A 16,025-nucleotide genomic window follows, 5' to 3' on the forward strand; every position below is an offset into this window, starting at 1 on the left:
TCCAATTTTAAAAAGACGTGTTTTTGAAATTTTCTTTTTTGTGCAAGAGAGAAGAAAAAATCGTCTTCTTTTCTCACGGTCTCTTTTTCCCCTCCCTCTCCTTTTTCCTTTATGTTAGTGTACATATATACCAATTAGATGATTTTAAACATTTTAAATTTCCTGATATACATTAAGTGTGCCAAGTATAAGTTTCTATTGAAAATACAGTAAAAGATGTCTTATATTATCTAGTGGAAATTTGGAATCCAAATTTTTTTTATACTTTTATCTAACAACTTAAACAGGAACTAATGAAATCAACACATAACGCCACCAGACATTTATACTTACAAAGAATCTCACTGTACTACTTTGACAACGTAATCTTTGGGGAAAAAGAAAGCAAATTTGACTTCACTGAAGTTATTGAAGAGAGAACAATTATTTGTTATTCTAATTCTCTTAGAAATAGTAGAAAAGAAATTTCCCTCTTAGGTAATTAGTAGTTGGTAACCACAGACCAGCCCCTTTTGATTAACTTGAAGGTCTTGAGAAGGTAAGGGAGGGGAGTCCTGGAGAGATTTGGAGCTACATAATTAAACCCGTAGTTAACTGGAATTTTCGCTAACTCCATCCCCTTAATTCTCCCGTAAGTGGGATGAAAGGTAATGTATTATACTGACCGCAAAGGCATCAGCAGCCGGTGTGGCCCTGTTTGTACTGTGCGCTGTGAATACAGCTGCTCAGAGGTCAAATAGAAACACTAAGAATGCATAAGGTGAAGTAAGAAGAAGTAAAGTCAACCGTATGAAAATTCTAGGCAAAGCCAAGGACTATTAAGTTGGAAAAAGTAGTTCTATATTTGTTTGTTTTACTTTAACGCTTAGTAATGTAATGTTTTAACGTGTAATACATTCCGTAAAAAATGGAACTTCAAGCCTTTGGAGCTGCATTTCATGCTACTCATTCCTCACAGCTTTACATCATTGACAGGCACTTGGAGAAGCATTAAAGAGAAAAAGAACCTTGTCAATTTTACAAGCTACAGCACTTTTCGAGCTCCTATAACATTATAGATTTAATTTTTACTTTTTAATAATCCCAAGGTTCCCCTAGTGAAAACGTCAGGTTGTTTATACTACTCATTCAAAGAGTGAAGAAAGCTGTAGCGACCCTGAGAACGTGCAGATTTATTGGGGTGGGAGGGGATTTTTTAAAATCCATACTCATTTTATCATGGTTTTTATTTATTTCTAATACATGTAGGAATGGGTACTGTATAGAATGTACGTCTTATTTTTCTCTGAAGTCCACTAAATCACTAATAGAAATTATTCGATTAAAAACATTTTTAATGCAAAGTATTCAACTCAGCATTTTGAAATTAAGAACCAGCGCGCTTATTCAATAAGTATCCCGAATGTATGTTATTTGAATTATACGTTATAGATGGGTGTTAAGAAAAAGGAGAGAATCATAATTTTAGTTACCCAGGAAGGTTGAAAGGTGGGTATTAGAGTGATAGGAAGGCTGAATATTTTGGAACACTAACTGGCGCCTAGTAAGTCCTAATTTGTAGATATAATCCTTCGGTTCACTTAAACTGCTGTGCACTTGGAGTGCAATCAACTTATTAAATCATGGGGCAGAGCTCTTCAATTCGCTTGGTGTTGAAATCCTCAAAGACGTGTCTTGATTGTCTCTGTGGATTGGCCTCTCTTAAATCGTGCTTTTGCACACTTTCTTTTGCTGAGAGTGACTTCCCCTTCCATCTGGAAAACTTCTGCTTATCCTCTAAGACACTGTACCTTCCTTGGAAAGACTTTTCACAATTACAGAAGCCAAATTATATTCTCTCTTTGCTGCTTTATAGTACCTTGTTTATATTTCTTATTTTCACACCAATTACATAGCTCTTACTTGTTTATATGAAGTTAATATCCATTACTTCTGTTTTTGAGGGTTTTGGTTTTCAATCTTTCTTCCAATGTTTATTTCCCTTAGTGCCTAGCATTCGTTCAAAGTAAGTGGTAGTTAATATTTATCTGGTGACCAAATTAATATCAAATTATAATGAAATTATAAATTATAATCAAGGTTTCCTGATAAGTAAGATTTTATCAGGTTGAAGCTGTGGTCTGGTCAGTCCTGCTACATCCTTTCTATGGAAGGAATGTGTTGACAGAGGAAAGATACAATCAGTATACGTTCTAGACAAGGGTTATCATACCTTATATGTATGCTGATGAATACATTTACAATGACGCTTCAAGTGTTTACTAGGTGCCGGTTAGTGTTCCAGGCACTGGCCATAAGCAGAGTACAGGTATAAGCATGATTACTGTTCTCCTCAACTAACAGCTGAGCAGGAGAGACAGATAAGCAGTAACAGTGTCTAGTAAGTTCTAAAAGGGAGCTGTCATGCATCTGAGGAATCTGGGGTAGAGGAAACGGCGTTAACCTGAGTCCTGAAGGATGAGTGATGGGGGCAGGTAGCCAGGGAAGAAGGGGTAAAGCAGAAGGCCTAGCATGAAAAAAAATCAAAGGCCGGAGAGGAAGGCCGCTGGGACGAAGTCCACTAGGGCCGACATGCGGAGTGTAGTGTAGGTGTGGGAGGCGACGGTACAGTGGCTGAAGATCAGTTTACCCAGGCCCCAGCAGAATATCGACCAGAGTTGGGTTTTTGAAGGATTTGATTTAACGCTTCGGTATGGAGAATGAATGAGAGGTGGCAGGCCTAGAGGGAGAGCAACCATTTAGGAGACTACTGCAGTAATCTAAGAAACGCGGGAAGCGGGACTCCAATTATGATGGCAGAAGAGATGGAGGGACATAATGGGGTTTGGGAGAATGTATTTTTTCCCTTGAAGGCTGTCTTACATAAGAAGCTCAATAAGTCCAATTTAAGGACTGTCCGATTTGGTATCTGCATTGGGGGATGGGGGATGATACCACGCTAATGTTTAGTTTAATACTTTGCCCAATTAGTCCTGGATCTACAATCTTATTAGAAATACAAAATCTTCAGCCTCTCTCCTGACCTACTGAGTCAAATTCTGCATTGCACTGAGAACCCAAAGTAATTTGTAGCGACCTTTCATTTGAGGAACTCTAACTTACATTTACAAAGCTCTTGCTTCATTATCATAATCAATATTTGGTCTGAGCCTTAAATTCAGATTCTTCTGAGTTGCTTTCATCTAAACATGACGTTTTATAGTCCGTGTTCAATATCTTGGACATTTTCCCGTTTGGATGGCTTTAGGCTTTTGAATGCATTCATTGAAATGATTTTTTAAAACTCAGTTGAATTACATATAACTATAACATATAACTATATATAACTATGAGTTAAAACATCCTTTCTCTAAAATTAGGTGTAAACTTTATACAAATTAATGTTTGGTGTCTCATCAGCTGTGTTCCCTCACTAAGCATGTGTGGGACATACCAGTATCTTCTGTCTGAAATACCTGCATGTATGCTGAGAAATTCCTAGTTTTTTACCTTAATTATGTTGCTCAAAGTGTAATGGGCAATCTCCTTCTGCATACATAGAAACTTTTCAGTATTATGTCACAGAGTCACCTTTTTGAAATCATGGAAAGTGATTATTAGCGATCTATATTTTGCACGTAAATTTATATTCAGTGATACATGGTCTTACGAATTTTTTTTTTTTTCGGGCGCGCCGCGTGTCTTGCTGGATCTTAGTTCCCCAACCAGTGATCGAGGCTGGGCCCCTGGTAGTGATGAGAGAGCCGAGTGCTAACCGCTGGAACGCCAGGGAAGTCCCTTACAAATGCTTAAAAAAAGAAAAAATGTATTAAGTACAGCCCAATTTGAGAAGTGTTAAAATGAGAGAGGAACAAGATGCAGATTTAGATTTAAGAAACATATTTAGGAAGCAGTCTCAATAGATGGATCGGGCCTGAGGAGAGGAGAGGAAAGGAAGGTGCAAGCCACTAGGAGTTCACCAACTTTACCGTGTCCTCTTACTAGTCTAGGATCTCATTTATGTTTTCAAATTCTGTTAAGTGGTAGTCTGTTGATGTTCAAACTAGAAAACTAAACACCACAGCTGAAGACTTTAATGAGTGTTTAAAAGTTGAAAGCTTCTCGGTATTCCATTATTCTTTTCTCAAATTTGCAGCTTTCTGGAATCACTGTGTTCTCCTCTACTTTCCCTCTTCACATACTGTGCTGGCCTTTCCACGACCTTATCCATTCTGTTCCATCCACTTGAAATGCTCCTTACCCACCTCTCTGTCTCCTGCCCTCTGCACCAGGTCTAGCTTACTTCTTCTCATCCCACAGCTTTCAGATCAAACATAACTTCCTTCCGGTCACATCCCCTAATTCCCCAGCATATTTTAGACTCCCTATGACATACTGTTAAAGCACCCTGTAATTCCCCTGCATTTCAATTTGTACATTATTAAAGCCCTTATTTGCAGTTACTGCATGGGGTCTCTCCTCCCTGCTATGTTTCACGTGAGAAGGGATGTGAGTTGTGTTTACTGATGTGTCCTCCATCCCCAGCACAACACCTGCTACATAGGACATTCTGAATTCATTTTGTGGTTTGTTAGATGAACACTTTAAGACCCCCCTAACCGCTCCCCCCCCCCGTATTTATATAATATGAAATTGGAGGCAACTTTTACTGATTTCTAAATCTGACATCCTAAATTAATTTCATTAATATCAACTCTTTATTTAGATGCTATATCACATTGCTCTATCTGGTAATATATTTAAATGTGGAAAAAAATATGTAGCATTGATTTCTAAGTTGGTAACTTATAACATAATTTCCCATACTTTAAGCAATAATAATTTTGAGCCTTAATACAGGGAGTTTCTCCTAATAAAGGTGAGCAATTTTTAGGAACTGCCACGTTTTTAAAAGTTTGCATAAAACTATCTAGGTCTCATTTAAAGCACTAAAAGCCAGCGAATTTTTACAGAAAATGAGATTTTTGCTTGCAGCAATACAGCAGACAGGCTATTAAAAAATTTTAAGAACTCCTGCAACAAATCATCAAATATTCTGGAGGAAATACACTAAATACTTATCATAAGAAATTAAAAAGAAATTCCTAAGGACCCAAAGAAGAGGAAGCAGAATTCCAAGTATTAAGCTTGCAGCTGCCCTGAGGTAGTTTGCTGACAGTAGGAACCTAAGGCCTTGAGGGTTTTTTCCTCCTGTTTTTCCCTCAGCCTTACTGTGGAATAATTTACATACAATAAATTCGCCAGTTTACATGCATAATTCAGTGAGTTTTTACAAATACATACGTACATACGTTCATGTGAAGACCTCCTGAATCAAGATGTAGAACGTTCCCCTCTGCAGCCAGTCCCCCCCCTCCATCCCTGGCCCCTTAACAACCACTGATTTACATGCTGTCATTTTAAGGTTGCCATTTCTAAAATTTCATGTAAATGTAATCTCTACAGTATCTTCCTTTTGAGATTCACGCACGTTGTATTAGTTCATCCCTTTATATTGCTGAGCCATATTTCATTATGTGGAAATACCACAATTTCTTTATGACTCATCAGTTGATGGACATTGGGTTATTTCTGGTTTGGGAATGTTATGAAGAAAGCTGCCGTGGACATTAGGATGCAAGTCTATCTGAACATACACTTTTGCTTCTCTTGGGTAAATAGTAAATACCTAGCAATGGAATGGCTGGGTCATGTGACAGGTTATGTTTAACTCTACGAGGAGCTGCTGCTACACTGTTTTCCAAAGCGGCTGTGCCCTGTTAATTTTCCCAGCAGTCATCTGAGAGTTCCACTTGCTCTGCATGCTCGCCCACACTTGGTTTTGTCAGTTTCTGAATGGGTGTGTGGGGTGAAAGGTGGAAAGTTAAGGCTTAACATTATGTTCTGCCTTGACACCTGGTAAGATTGGGAGGGTCTCACATGGCCCCACCACAAGCTCCCCTCCCCATTCTGCTGCCGTGGAAAAGGTTCTCTAGCCAAACGAACCTCCTTATCGGGGGGCAGGCACAGTTCCTGCTCGTCCCTGAGTGGCTGCTTTTAGTTCCATGCCAGCCACAGAGTTATTCAAAGAAACCAATCACATCTTCCTGCAGCAACCAGGGGTCACCTCACCCTCATAATGCTACAAAGCATGCTTCTTACAGCCCCCAGCTGGCCACTGTGCCCAAGTGCAACTCCCACATGGCCCTGCTTGGCCTGTAGCATTGTCCTCCCACAGGTGGTGAGTACCTGTAACTTATAAACTGTTCAGAGATCTCACCTGTCCTGTGTTCAGCCATCCCCGTCACCCTACGGTGGGACTCTGCGCCTCACCAGTGAATAGTGAATAGGAGGTGACAGTGTATAATGGTATCTCATGGTGGTGTAAGTTTACATTTCTCTAGCATGTTGAGCATCATGTCCTTATCTGCTATCTGTATATCTGCTTTGGTGAAGGTTTGTTCAGTGCTCTTCCCTATTTTGTGATCTGGGTTGTTTGTCTTCCTATTGAGTTGAAAGAGTCCCTTGTTGAATACACGTGTTGCAAAGATTTTCTCCCACTCTCTGACTTCCCATTCATTTCCCTCACTGTGTACTTTTAAAGAGCAGAAGTTTTAAATTTTAATAACATCCAGTTGATCAACTTATTAGTTGTTGAAAGAGGGGTGTTGAAATTTCCAGCTATGATTGTAGTTGGAAGCCACAAAAAATTCTGATTTTTTTTTGAGTTCCGTCATGTATTTTGAATCTGTTATTAGATGCATAAACATTTTGGACTATTATTTCCTCATGATAAATTGACTCCTTTAACATTATGAAATGGCCCTCTTTATCTCAAATAATTTCTCTCTTCTGAAATCTACTTTGTCTGACGTTAATATAGCCACTCCAGCTTTCTTTCAGGAAGTAGTATTATGGTATTACTCCCAATCTTTTTATTTTTAATATATCTGTGTCTGTATTTGAAGTGGGTTTCCTGAAGATAATATATACTTCAGCCTTGCTCTTTCATCCGATCTGAAAATCTCTGGAGTATTTAGATCATTTACATTTAATTTGATTATGGACGTGGTTGGGTTTAAATCTACCATCTTATTTGTTTTCCTTTTTCCTGTTTGGCCTTAGTTCTTTTTTTAACCTCTTTTTATGCATTATTTTGCATTAATTGAGTATTTTTTGTATTTCTATTTTATCTCTTTTCTTGGCTTATTAAGTACAATATATCTTATATTTATAACGCAGGTGGTTGCTACAGGTTTGCAGTATACATCTTTAACCTACCACGGGCTACCTTCAAGTAATATTATACCACTTCAAGTATAGTATAAGAGCATCGTAACATTATATTTCCATTCCCCCTGAAGCCTTTTTTGTTAAGCATTTTACTTCTACGTATGTTATAGCGCCACAAAACATTGTCATTATTTTTGCTTTAAACATTCCTTTATTTTTTTAAAGAGGTTTCCTATAAGATACTTGAAATTATTCTAAAACTATAGTAATATAACAGTAATTACAATTGTCAAGCAGTTGCAATAGTGCAGGGCAGACAAATAGGCTATTGGAGCAGAGTAGAGAGCCTCCTACTGGACTCTACATAAAATAAGGAGTATGACAAATACTGCATTGCTGACTAGTGGGAAAAGGATGGATTAGTCAGTAAATAGTTCTAGGAATACCTGGCTGTCAACGGGGCAGCGGGGGCGGTGGATTAACTTAGAGCCTTATTTTACACCACTCGATCATTTACAGGTAGGTTAAAGACACAAATATGGAAATAGAAATGGAAGTGAGGTCTGTGAGCCACAGCGCCGGCATCACCCACGAGCTAAGTCTGCATTAAAAATACGCATACGAACACTGGGGGAACACTGGCAAAGGAGATGATCTTTGGGGAAATAGTTGTCAACTCAAAATGCACAAGCCATGAAAGAAAACATAAATTTGGTATACTGTACTTGGATTACTGGCTAGAAAGATGGTGGCTTCCTGAAGGGTTGGCTGTTCACGCAGAAGGTAGCCCTCCCTGCGAATACGTCCGCTGGAAGGTGCTTGGAGAGCAGCCCCAGCATCCTGCATCTCCTGCAAAGATGGCTTAACTTAAACTGGCTTAAGCAGGAAAGGGCATTTACTGGCTCATCGGTGTGATGGGTAAAGGGAACCGTAGACATGGCAGAGCCCAGAAATCTCACCAAGAAGGAGGAGGAAACAGCTGTGGCCATGCAGCCATTCCAGTCCAGAAGGGGATGAGAATCAGACATTGGGGCTCAGGCCAGCGTGGGCAGCCCCGGTGTGTGTGAAGCAGATGCAGCTGGGGCTCGTGACTGCCTCACCGCCTCCCCTCCACCCCCGACCATCCCACAGGACGTCTGCCCACAAAGCCCAGGTATGTATGCTGAGGAACAACTGTCTAGACCTGTCTGAGGAAATGTTGTCAATATTAGAGGGGTTTAACGGCTCCAAAGCCAACACCCTTTGTGTGTCTCAGAAGATGATTTCGATGTTCATGCGGACAAAACACAGGATGAGTTCAAAGAGGCATGAGTTAGTGCTGGTGGTTCTGGCCTGACTGTCAAGCCAGACCTCCACCCCCAGGGAGCTGTTCAGCTGCTTTATACCAACTAGAGATGCACCTGCAACCTGGAAAGCCTCTTCCACCTCACCCGGCGAGAGATCAAACTGGCAGTCATGGAGAATGGCCATTTCACATCTATATTGTCTACTTTGTCCTTAGCCACACCGCCCACTCTGTGAGCCCTGATCGTCCCCAACAGAGCACGTTAAGTAAATGGTTCCAGTGCTTACATTTCTTCTTTGATGTCGCTTAAAATGTCCACAGTGGAGCCAATGAGATTGCAAAGGTGAGCTGGCTACCTGGATGCCAAGGGTGCAAGGTCAGCTCTGGGGTAGCACTGGCTGAAACCCTCAATTTGCACATCTGGGAGCCAAACAACTGGAGTGGCCGTGCTGGAGAAGGAGAGCAAGTCGTCCGAGACCAAGACCACCATCCAAGCACCCTGCCACTCCAGAATACTTCCCCATCCTTTCCTTCCTGATAGCAGTGGTGGAGGGGGCCACCACCAGGGTTCTTGGGGGCAAGTAGCTCAACCTCTAAGCTTGGTTTCTCCCCCTGTGCAGGGAAGTTTGGCCCAGGGCGCTGGTCCTCAAACTTGGCACCACGGAACTTTCGGAGGTTCCAGAACTTACTGGAGGGCTTCAGTAGGAAGCATGGAAGTTCTAAGAGGAACCCCAGGGGCTCTGAGCACTCACCCCCCATGACTCCCAGCCTCACTCTCCATTTGTAAGTTTTATTTTTATATGATTTATTCCCATGTGATTTCATCACTGAAATAAGCCATGGGGACCAGAATTCCGTTTTATGAAGATTACCCTGGTGGTGTTTTAGAGGGGAAGTAGAAGAGGACAAAGCTGGAGGGAGGGGTACTGGTTAGGGAACCCCATAGGGTCCAGGAGAGAAACGAGGCTCAAGGTAAAGAAAGAGCATCGGAGATGAAGGGGGAACAAAACAGGAAAAAGAAGGGATGTTTCTGTCAGATAGATGATAGTCACCAGAGGACGTTGACAGTAGTCCCATGGAGTCACTTTAAAGAGCCCTATCTTCAAATGGTTCCAACAGGATTAATAACCTCCAACCTAGAATTTCAGATAAATAAATACATTGACTTGTTGGATGGACTTGTTTATACGCGGTTTATATGAATTTAGTATAATGTCGAGCTCCAACAATGAGTAGCGGGGGCTACTCTTGGTTGTGGTGCGTGGGCTTCTCATTGCGGTGGCTTCTCCCGTTGTGGAGCACGAGCTGTAAGTGCGCGGGCTTCAGTAGTTGTGGCACACAGGCTCTAGAGCTCAGGCTCAGTAGTTGTGGTGCACGGACTTAGTTGCTCTGCACCATGTGGGATCTTCCCGGACCAGGGCTCAAACCCATGTCCCCTGCGTTGGCAGGCGGATTCTTAACCACTGCGCCACCAGGGGAGCCCCAAACTTATTTCTTTACTTCCTTCCTCATGGCAAAGAAGAACTATTCGATACACATTCTTTAACTGTAATATTTTGACACATGTAAAAGATACTATTATACAACTCAAGCTAATTAAATTCTACACAGAAGGTATCAATTGTTCTTAACTTTCCAGGTCCAAACCATCATTTAAGAACAACAAAAAAATTAAAGTGACTTTTAAGATCTGAAGTTATATAGAAAAATTTACAGCGAACCATTAGCATTTAAGGTTAGGATGTAAAGAGTAAAGGCAACTATACTTTCCCATTTTATTAGCAAAGTGAATCAGGATGAGTAGGAAAATACACAGGAAATCACTTTGCTCAAACACAAAAAAATTACATTTTAACAAGAGCTGGTCATAAGAATTTTCAGAAAAGTCGCTACCTCTTCCCCTCTTAGTACAGTTTTAGTTGATTTTTAAGTTGTAAAAGCTAAAGTTAAAGGAGACATGTGTTTTTAAATTGTTTTTGGTGTATCTTCAAAGTTATAAAAGTTATAAAGTAGTCAGTGTTAAAATATATTTGGTAGTTTAACAATAACATTTTGCTTCCAGGATAATGTTCTCACACTTTATAGCTTTAAGAATGTACTTTACTCATGGGAACTAAGGCGGTTATGAGAAACTGAAGGGAAAAAGTTCAAAAGGTAGTCCATGACTTTTTTTTTTTAGGTTCTGAAAAAGGATAAGACTGTTTGGATTATGTTGCTCTCTGATTTAGTAAAAAAAAAAAAAAATGCTAATGAATATATGTTAACCTTGAGGTTATCAACATTCTTGCTCCAGATAGATTTATGGTAAAAATAGACTACTGAACTGTCTTGTTAAATTTTAAAAGATGAGTTTGGAGGAGTTACAAATAACATCCTTTACCCTGAGGTCAAAAAGAATATGTAAACTCAAATTTTTTAGATAAGAATACTTATTATAGTTTCAACTTTCATACTTCCTATTAAAATGACTGTGTAAGAATATACAATCTTTTATGGTTTTATTCTGAATATATACCACTCTCCCTTTTTAACAAATTCAAAGTAACACATGTTCATTTTGAAATTTTTTAAAAGTACAAAGTAGAAAAAACCCCACAAAATTAGTGCAAGATCACTAGAGAAATATTCAAACGTTGCCAAAGTAGCCCATCCCTACTTTCCTCCCATCACTGATGAAGTACAGAGAGGTAAAGTGTTATGTACCCAGAATAGTGAAAGGGACAAACATGGGCTGAGGAGGTAGGAATTAAGACGTAGCTCAACAGTGAAAACTAGGAAAAGAGCTGGGCAGGGCAAATAGGACAGTTTTCTGTAGGGTTGGTAGCCTAAGGGCGCAGTGTTCACATAAGCTGGGGCAACAAGGAGAAGACAATTGAGTTCCTGTATCTAAGATCCCTGCTCCTGGGTTGATTATATGTTCTAAGCTGCACCATCTCACTGGTTTCAGTGGAGCAGGAGAAAGCAGTGGCAAAGGAAAGAAGGGAAAATTATGGGGGTAGCATCTGCTCATTGTGTGTGCCTGCAGCATCGGCAACGGCAACACGCTTCATTCTATTAATTGCATCAACCGCATGTTGTAAACACATTTCCAGAGACCACATGTAATGGGCCTTGGGTTCCATTCAGCCCCCTTTTTTTTTTTTCTTTTGCGATACGCGGGCCTCTCACCGCTGTGGCCTCTCCCGCCGCGTAGCACAGGCTCCGGACGCGCAGGCTCAGCGGCCATGGCCCATGGGCCTAGCCGCTGCGCGGCATGTGGGATCCTCCCGGACCGGGGCACGAACCCGTGTCCCCTGCATTGGCAGGCGGACCCTCAACCACGGCGCCACCAGGGAAGCCCCCAGCCCCTTTTTTGACTCCTCAAATAGTTAACGTATAATTTGTTTTTCACATCATTTTCATCAAATAAAATTCACTTTCATTTTTATGACCATTTTTAAAACAGCAAATATCTCCCCAAGCAGTCTTGGGTTTCAAAGTGGCAGTGATTTTATGTGCTGACGCATTTGAACTGCCAAGGATCTCCCGCGATGTATGCGTTAATGACGACCACTTGGAGTTCTTGTTCAGATGTTTGCTCAAAGCGTAGAGCTACCGTCAGAGAGTGCCTCAGCCTAAAGAAACAATTCTTCCAGTTATGCAGATCCATAAATTCCAACTCAAGCAATGTATTTTGCGGGTAATAAACACAAGTGTGTTCCTAATTGGAGAGAAATAATGCTTAGGCTTGGACCTGTTGCCTTCCTGGAACTGAAGTCTAGCACACATGGAGACATTCCTCTCTAAAGAACACAGTCGCTAATAGAAACAAGCAGTCCACCAGGATGTCGAGCCAACACTTCCTGCAGAGGGCAGAGTTCTCTGGAATTTACTGAAAGTGGACACAGAGGACATTTATATTTATAGAAACACTTTAGATAAGACAAGACTTTTAAAAGCCAGAAATCACTTTTAGGGAGATTTCAGAAAAATGTTGTAATCTTTTTTTATTATTAATAGGCATAAAAAGGATTGTTATATTGATATTGACAGAAATTAGGTGATTAATTGAAGATTTTAACTTGAAAGGATGAATTGCCCCAACATTGGTTTAGAATTTTTCATTATATACAGTTCAATCTTGTGGTCTGTCAAATGCCCAATAGCCATTTATCTAGTACACGTACCTTTACAGCTGGATTTCCAAATATGATTATTAAATTCATATGATAGAGTGTCCTGAAAGTAAATATGTCAGCAGGCTTTGCTTTATTTTATGCATTTATTCTGGATGTAACATAACTTGATGTTACGTAACACAGATGATGCTCTAAGACATTTTGCCAGAGCTATTCAAGCACAGCATTGTTTGAGATTGTGGAAGGTGATTTAGAAACACCTGGATTGAGTATTTCTATCCATGCTTTAAATCCTAGAAGGCTTGCAGTTTTATAGTCCTTTCAGGGAAAGACAGGAACTACATTAACACTTGTTAGCATAACAGTTAATATACTTCTGAGAAAGATTTTGTAAAAATTTTGAAAATTATGCCAAAAAATTAAAGGGAAGATTAAAAAGGATTAGTGTTTGATCAGCCTCTGTAGATTTAGGAATATTTTTTAGAATATATATTTTTAGAAATATTTACAGCTTTTATGCTTGGGGGCTTGGGAACATGAAGGCAACACGCGTTGGAACAAAATCCTAAATCTTACATTCAGATGAGCATCATCATTTGTGGTAATATTCATGTAATGGAGCTCAGCGTCCCAGCTAATGTCAAAGCAACAGTCGATGAGATTATTGTATTCAAGTTGCTCTGTGTGGTCCACTTGGAACCTCTGTCTCTTTGATAGTATTTGGACGCTCTCCTCTCTCCCTCCCTTACACCTAATCGGTCCAGTGGGACGCCACACAAGACAAAAAGCTCACGTAATTTGATAGAACAGGAGCTGATAGATTAGTAGGGAGAAGAACCATCACGTTTCTTCCTCTCTGAACCAGCAACATATTTGTATTAACAGCCGTGGTCTGGACAAGCGCCTCTACCTTTCTTGTCAAGAAGGGTAATTTTCAGCCAGTGTAGTAGGAGGGCTACACTGTAGCTCATGATGTAAATATTTTTTCAAAGTGGGAAGTTTCATAGGCTATGAAATAACATATTAGCCACATGAAGTGTCAGACTTTTGAAAAAGTCCCCTCTCCCACAAGCTAAAGATTATGATAATAACAGTAACTCTAATCATGGCTAACCTATCTGAGTACTCACTCTGACCGGCCAGAGTGGATTATATATATTATTTCATTAAATCTCCCAAGAATAGATAACCAATAAGGACTTACTGTATAGCACGGGGAACTCTACTCACTACTCTGTAATGACCTGTATGGGAATAGAATCTGAGGCACTTTGCTGTACAGCAGAAACTAACACAACATTGTAAATCAACTAAACTCCAATAAAAAAAATTCATTAATAAAAATATATAAATCTCCCAATAGTCCTATTAGGTAGGTAACTTGTGTTATCCCATTTCACTGCTGAGCTATCTTATCTGTTGTGATTAACAAACTCCCTCCAAAATTATTGGCTGAAACTGTCAACCCTGAATGTGATTCTGTGGATAGTGATTTAGGCAGGGCTTCGCTGGCTGATTCTTGGTCTTGACCTGGTCTAGGTGATCTGGCAGAGCTGTGAACTTGTGATCACAAGTCACTTTGAGGCTTCCTAGTCTAGAAGGGCCTTAGCTGAGACAACAGGGCTCTTCTCTAGCCTAGAAACCCAGGCTTGTTCATGGGATGCCCTCCAGATTCTAAAAGCTGCGGAGTGGAAACTCCAAGACCTCCCGGGGCCCAGGCTTGGAACTAGCTCAGCCTCATTTCTAGTGCATTCTGTTGGTCAACGCAGGTCACAAAGCCTGCCAGGTTTCAAAGTTTGGGGGGAAAGACCCCACGTCTTGGAAGGAGCTTCACTGTGACTAGTTTTGCATTCTACTGCTGTTTCTGAGTCTGAGAGATGTGTCGCGACTTGCCAAAGATCACACAAGTTAGTAAGTGACTTTCATACACTGCAGGGGGGCTCTGTACGCCACCTTGGGAAACAGTTTGGCATTTTCTGAGTTGTTTGTCTTCTTGTTATTAAATTGTAAGAGTTCTTTCTATATTCTGGATACAAGTTTTTCGTCTGACATATGTGTCATGTATATTTTCTCCCAGTTTTTGGCTTTCCTTTATTTTCTTAATAGCGTTTTTTTTTTTTTTTAAGAGCAAACGTTTTTCATTTTAATGAAGTCTAATTTACCAATTATTTTCTTTCATGTGTTGTGCCTTTGGTGTTCTGCTTAAGAATGTGTGAATGAGAAGTGTAGCCCTAGAAGTCTAAGGATATAGCTTGAAGCGGTCCAAGTGTTTTATTTAAAAACGAATTTCGGGGAGTTCCCTGGTGGCACAGTGGTTAAGAACGCGCCTGCCAATGCAGGGGACACGGGTTCGAGCCCTGGTCCGGGAAAATCCCACATGCCACGGAGCGACTAAGCCCGTGCGCCACAACTACTGAAGCCCGCGCGCCTAGAGCCCATGCTCCGCAACAAGAGAAGCCACCGCAATGAGAAGCCCACACCCCACAGTGAAGAGTAGCCCCTGCCCGCCGCAACTAGAGAAAAGCCCGCGCTCAGCAACAAAGACCCAAAGCAGCCACAAATTAAATAAACGAATTTTGCATTCTACTTAATAAAGTAATCTTACTTGCCTTCACATAAAAATAATGCCTCACGTAAGAGACAGCTTATCTAATCCTCCAGGATAGAAACCCACATTTATTCCATGGCACAGAACTGCACATCTTCAGAACATAAGCACTCTAGGTGCCTCAGCAACTAACAACATTATCATTCATAACAAGTTCTAGTACAAATAAAAGCGATAAGGCTACAAATAAAAGGAGAAATTGCCATATATATATATATATTTGTATACACACACACACATATAATAAACTCTGCGTTAACCTTTTCCCATCATTGACTGTATTATTAGCTTTCCATATAGATTCAACTATTTAACTGCTTATATATGTCTAAGCTACTAAAAATCCTTCCTGAATGAATAGCAGATGAACAACTGAATGTAAATGAAAACAGATGCTTCAAAGAAAAGGATCCAGAATTGTCATCAACTCTTCACAGTCACTCCATGTTTTCTCTAACAAGCACATATGCCCACAGCACATTGCCAAACTCTATTGACGTCTTCCAAAATTTCTGTACGAAATTATGATTATGATCTCATAGAGTTCAGGACTTTTGGCTAAAGAGCCTGCCTCCCCAGGATGTTTTTTTTCAAAGAAGTTGGTACCCCCAGGAGTGCTGGGGGAGGGAAGCACACACAGGTATTGGAGGATGTCCCTAACCTAAAGCCTGCTGTATGATCTCAGAATCTCCAAAGTTTGACTTCTTTCAAATCTGAGAATCTGGAGTCACGCCAGATCTAGAGACACAAGGCAAGCAGAAAAGGAAACCCACTGACCCTGTATTTAGTATCCACATTCTTG

The 16,025-nt window shown here is 40.4% G+C and overlaps 1 protein-coding gene across 16 annotated transcripts in view; it reads left to right on the forward strand.

Annotated features, from left to right (window-relative positions):
* Positions 1 to 16,025, forward strand: part of CEP44 (centrosomal protein 44) — a 142,982-nt gene that overhangs the window by 21,327 nt on the left and 105,630 nt on the right. The window contains exon 12 of one of the 16 annotated variants that reach the window (XR_007478011.1): positions 7,732 to 9,280. The exons of 14 other annotated variants lie outside the window; for them this stretch is intronic. Coding sequence is in view for 1 of the 2 variants with exons in the window: in XM_033403615.2 (XP_033259506.1) it covers positions 7,732 to 7,740 (9 nt within the window). In the remaining variant the exon portion in view is untranslated. Of the gene's footprint in view, positions 1 to 7,731; positions 13,968 to 16,025 lie in introns of those variants that run through there. One more of the 16 variants, XM_033403615.2, reaches the window with a different exon arrangement.

The sequence above is a fragment of the Orcinus orca genome, chromosome 6 (assembly GCF_937001465.1).
Source record: "Orcinus orca chromosome 6, mOrcOrc1.1, whole genome shotgun sequence".
Classification (NCBI taxonomy): Eukaryota; Metazoa; Chordata; class Mammalia; order Artiodactyla; family Delphinidae; genus Orcinus; species Orcinus orca.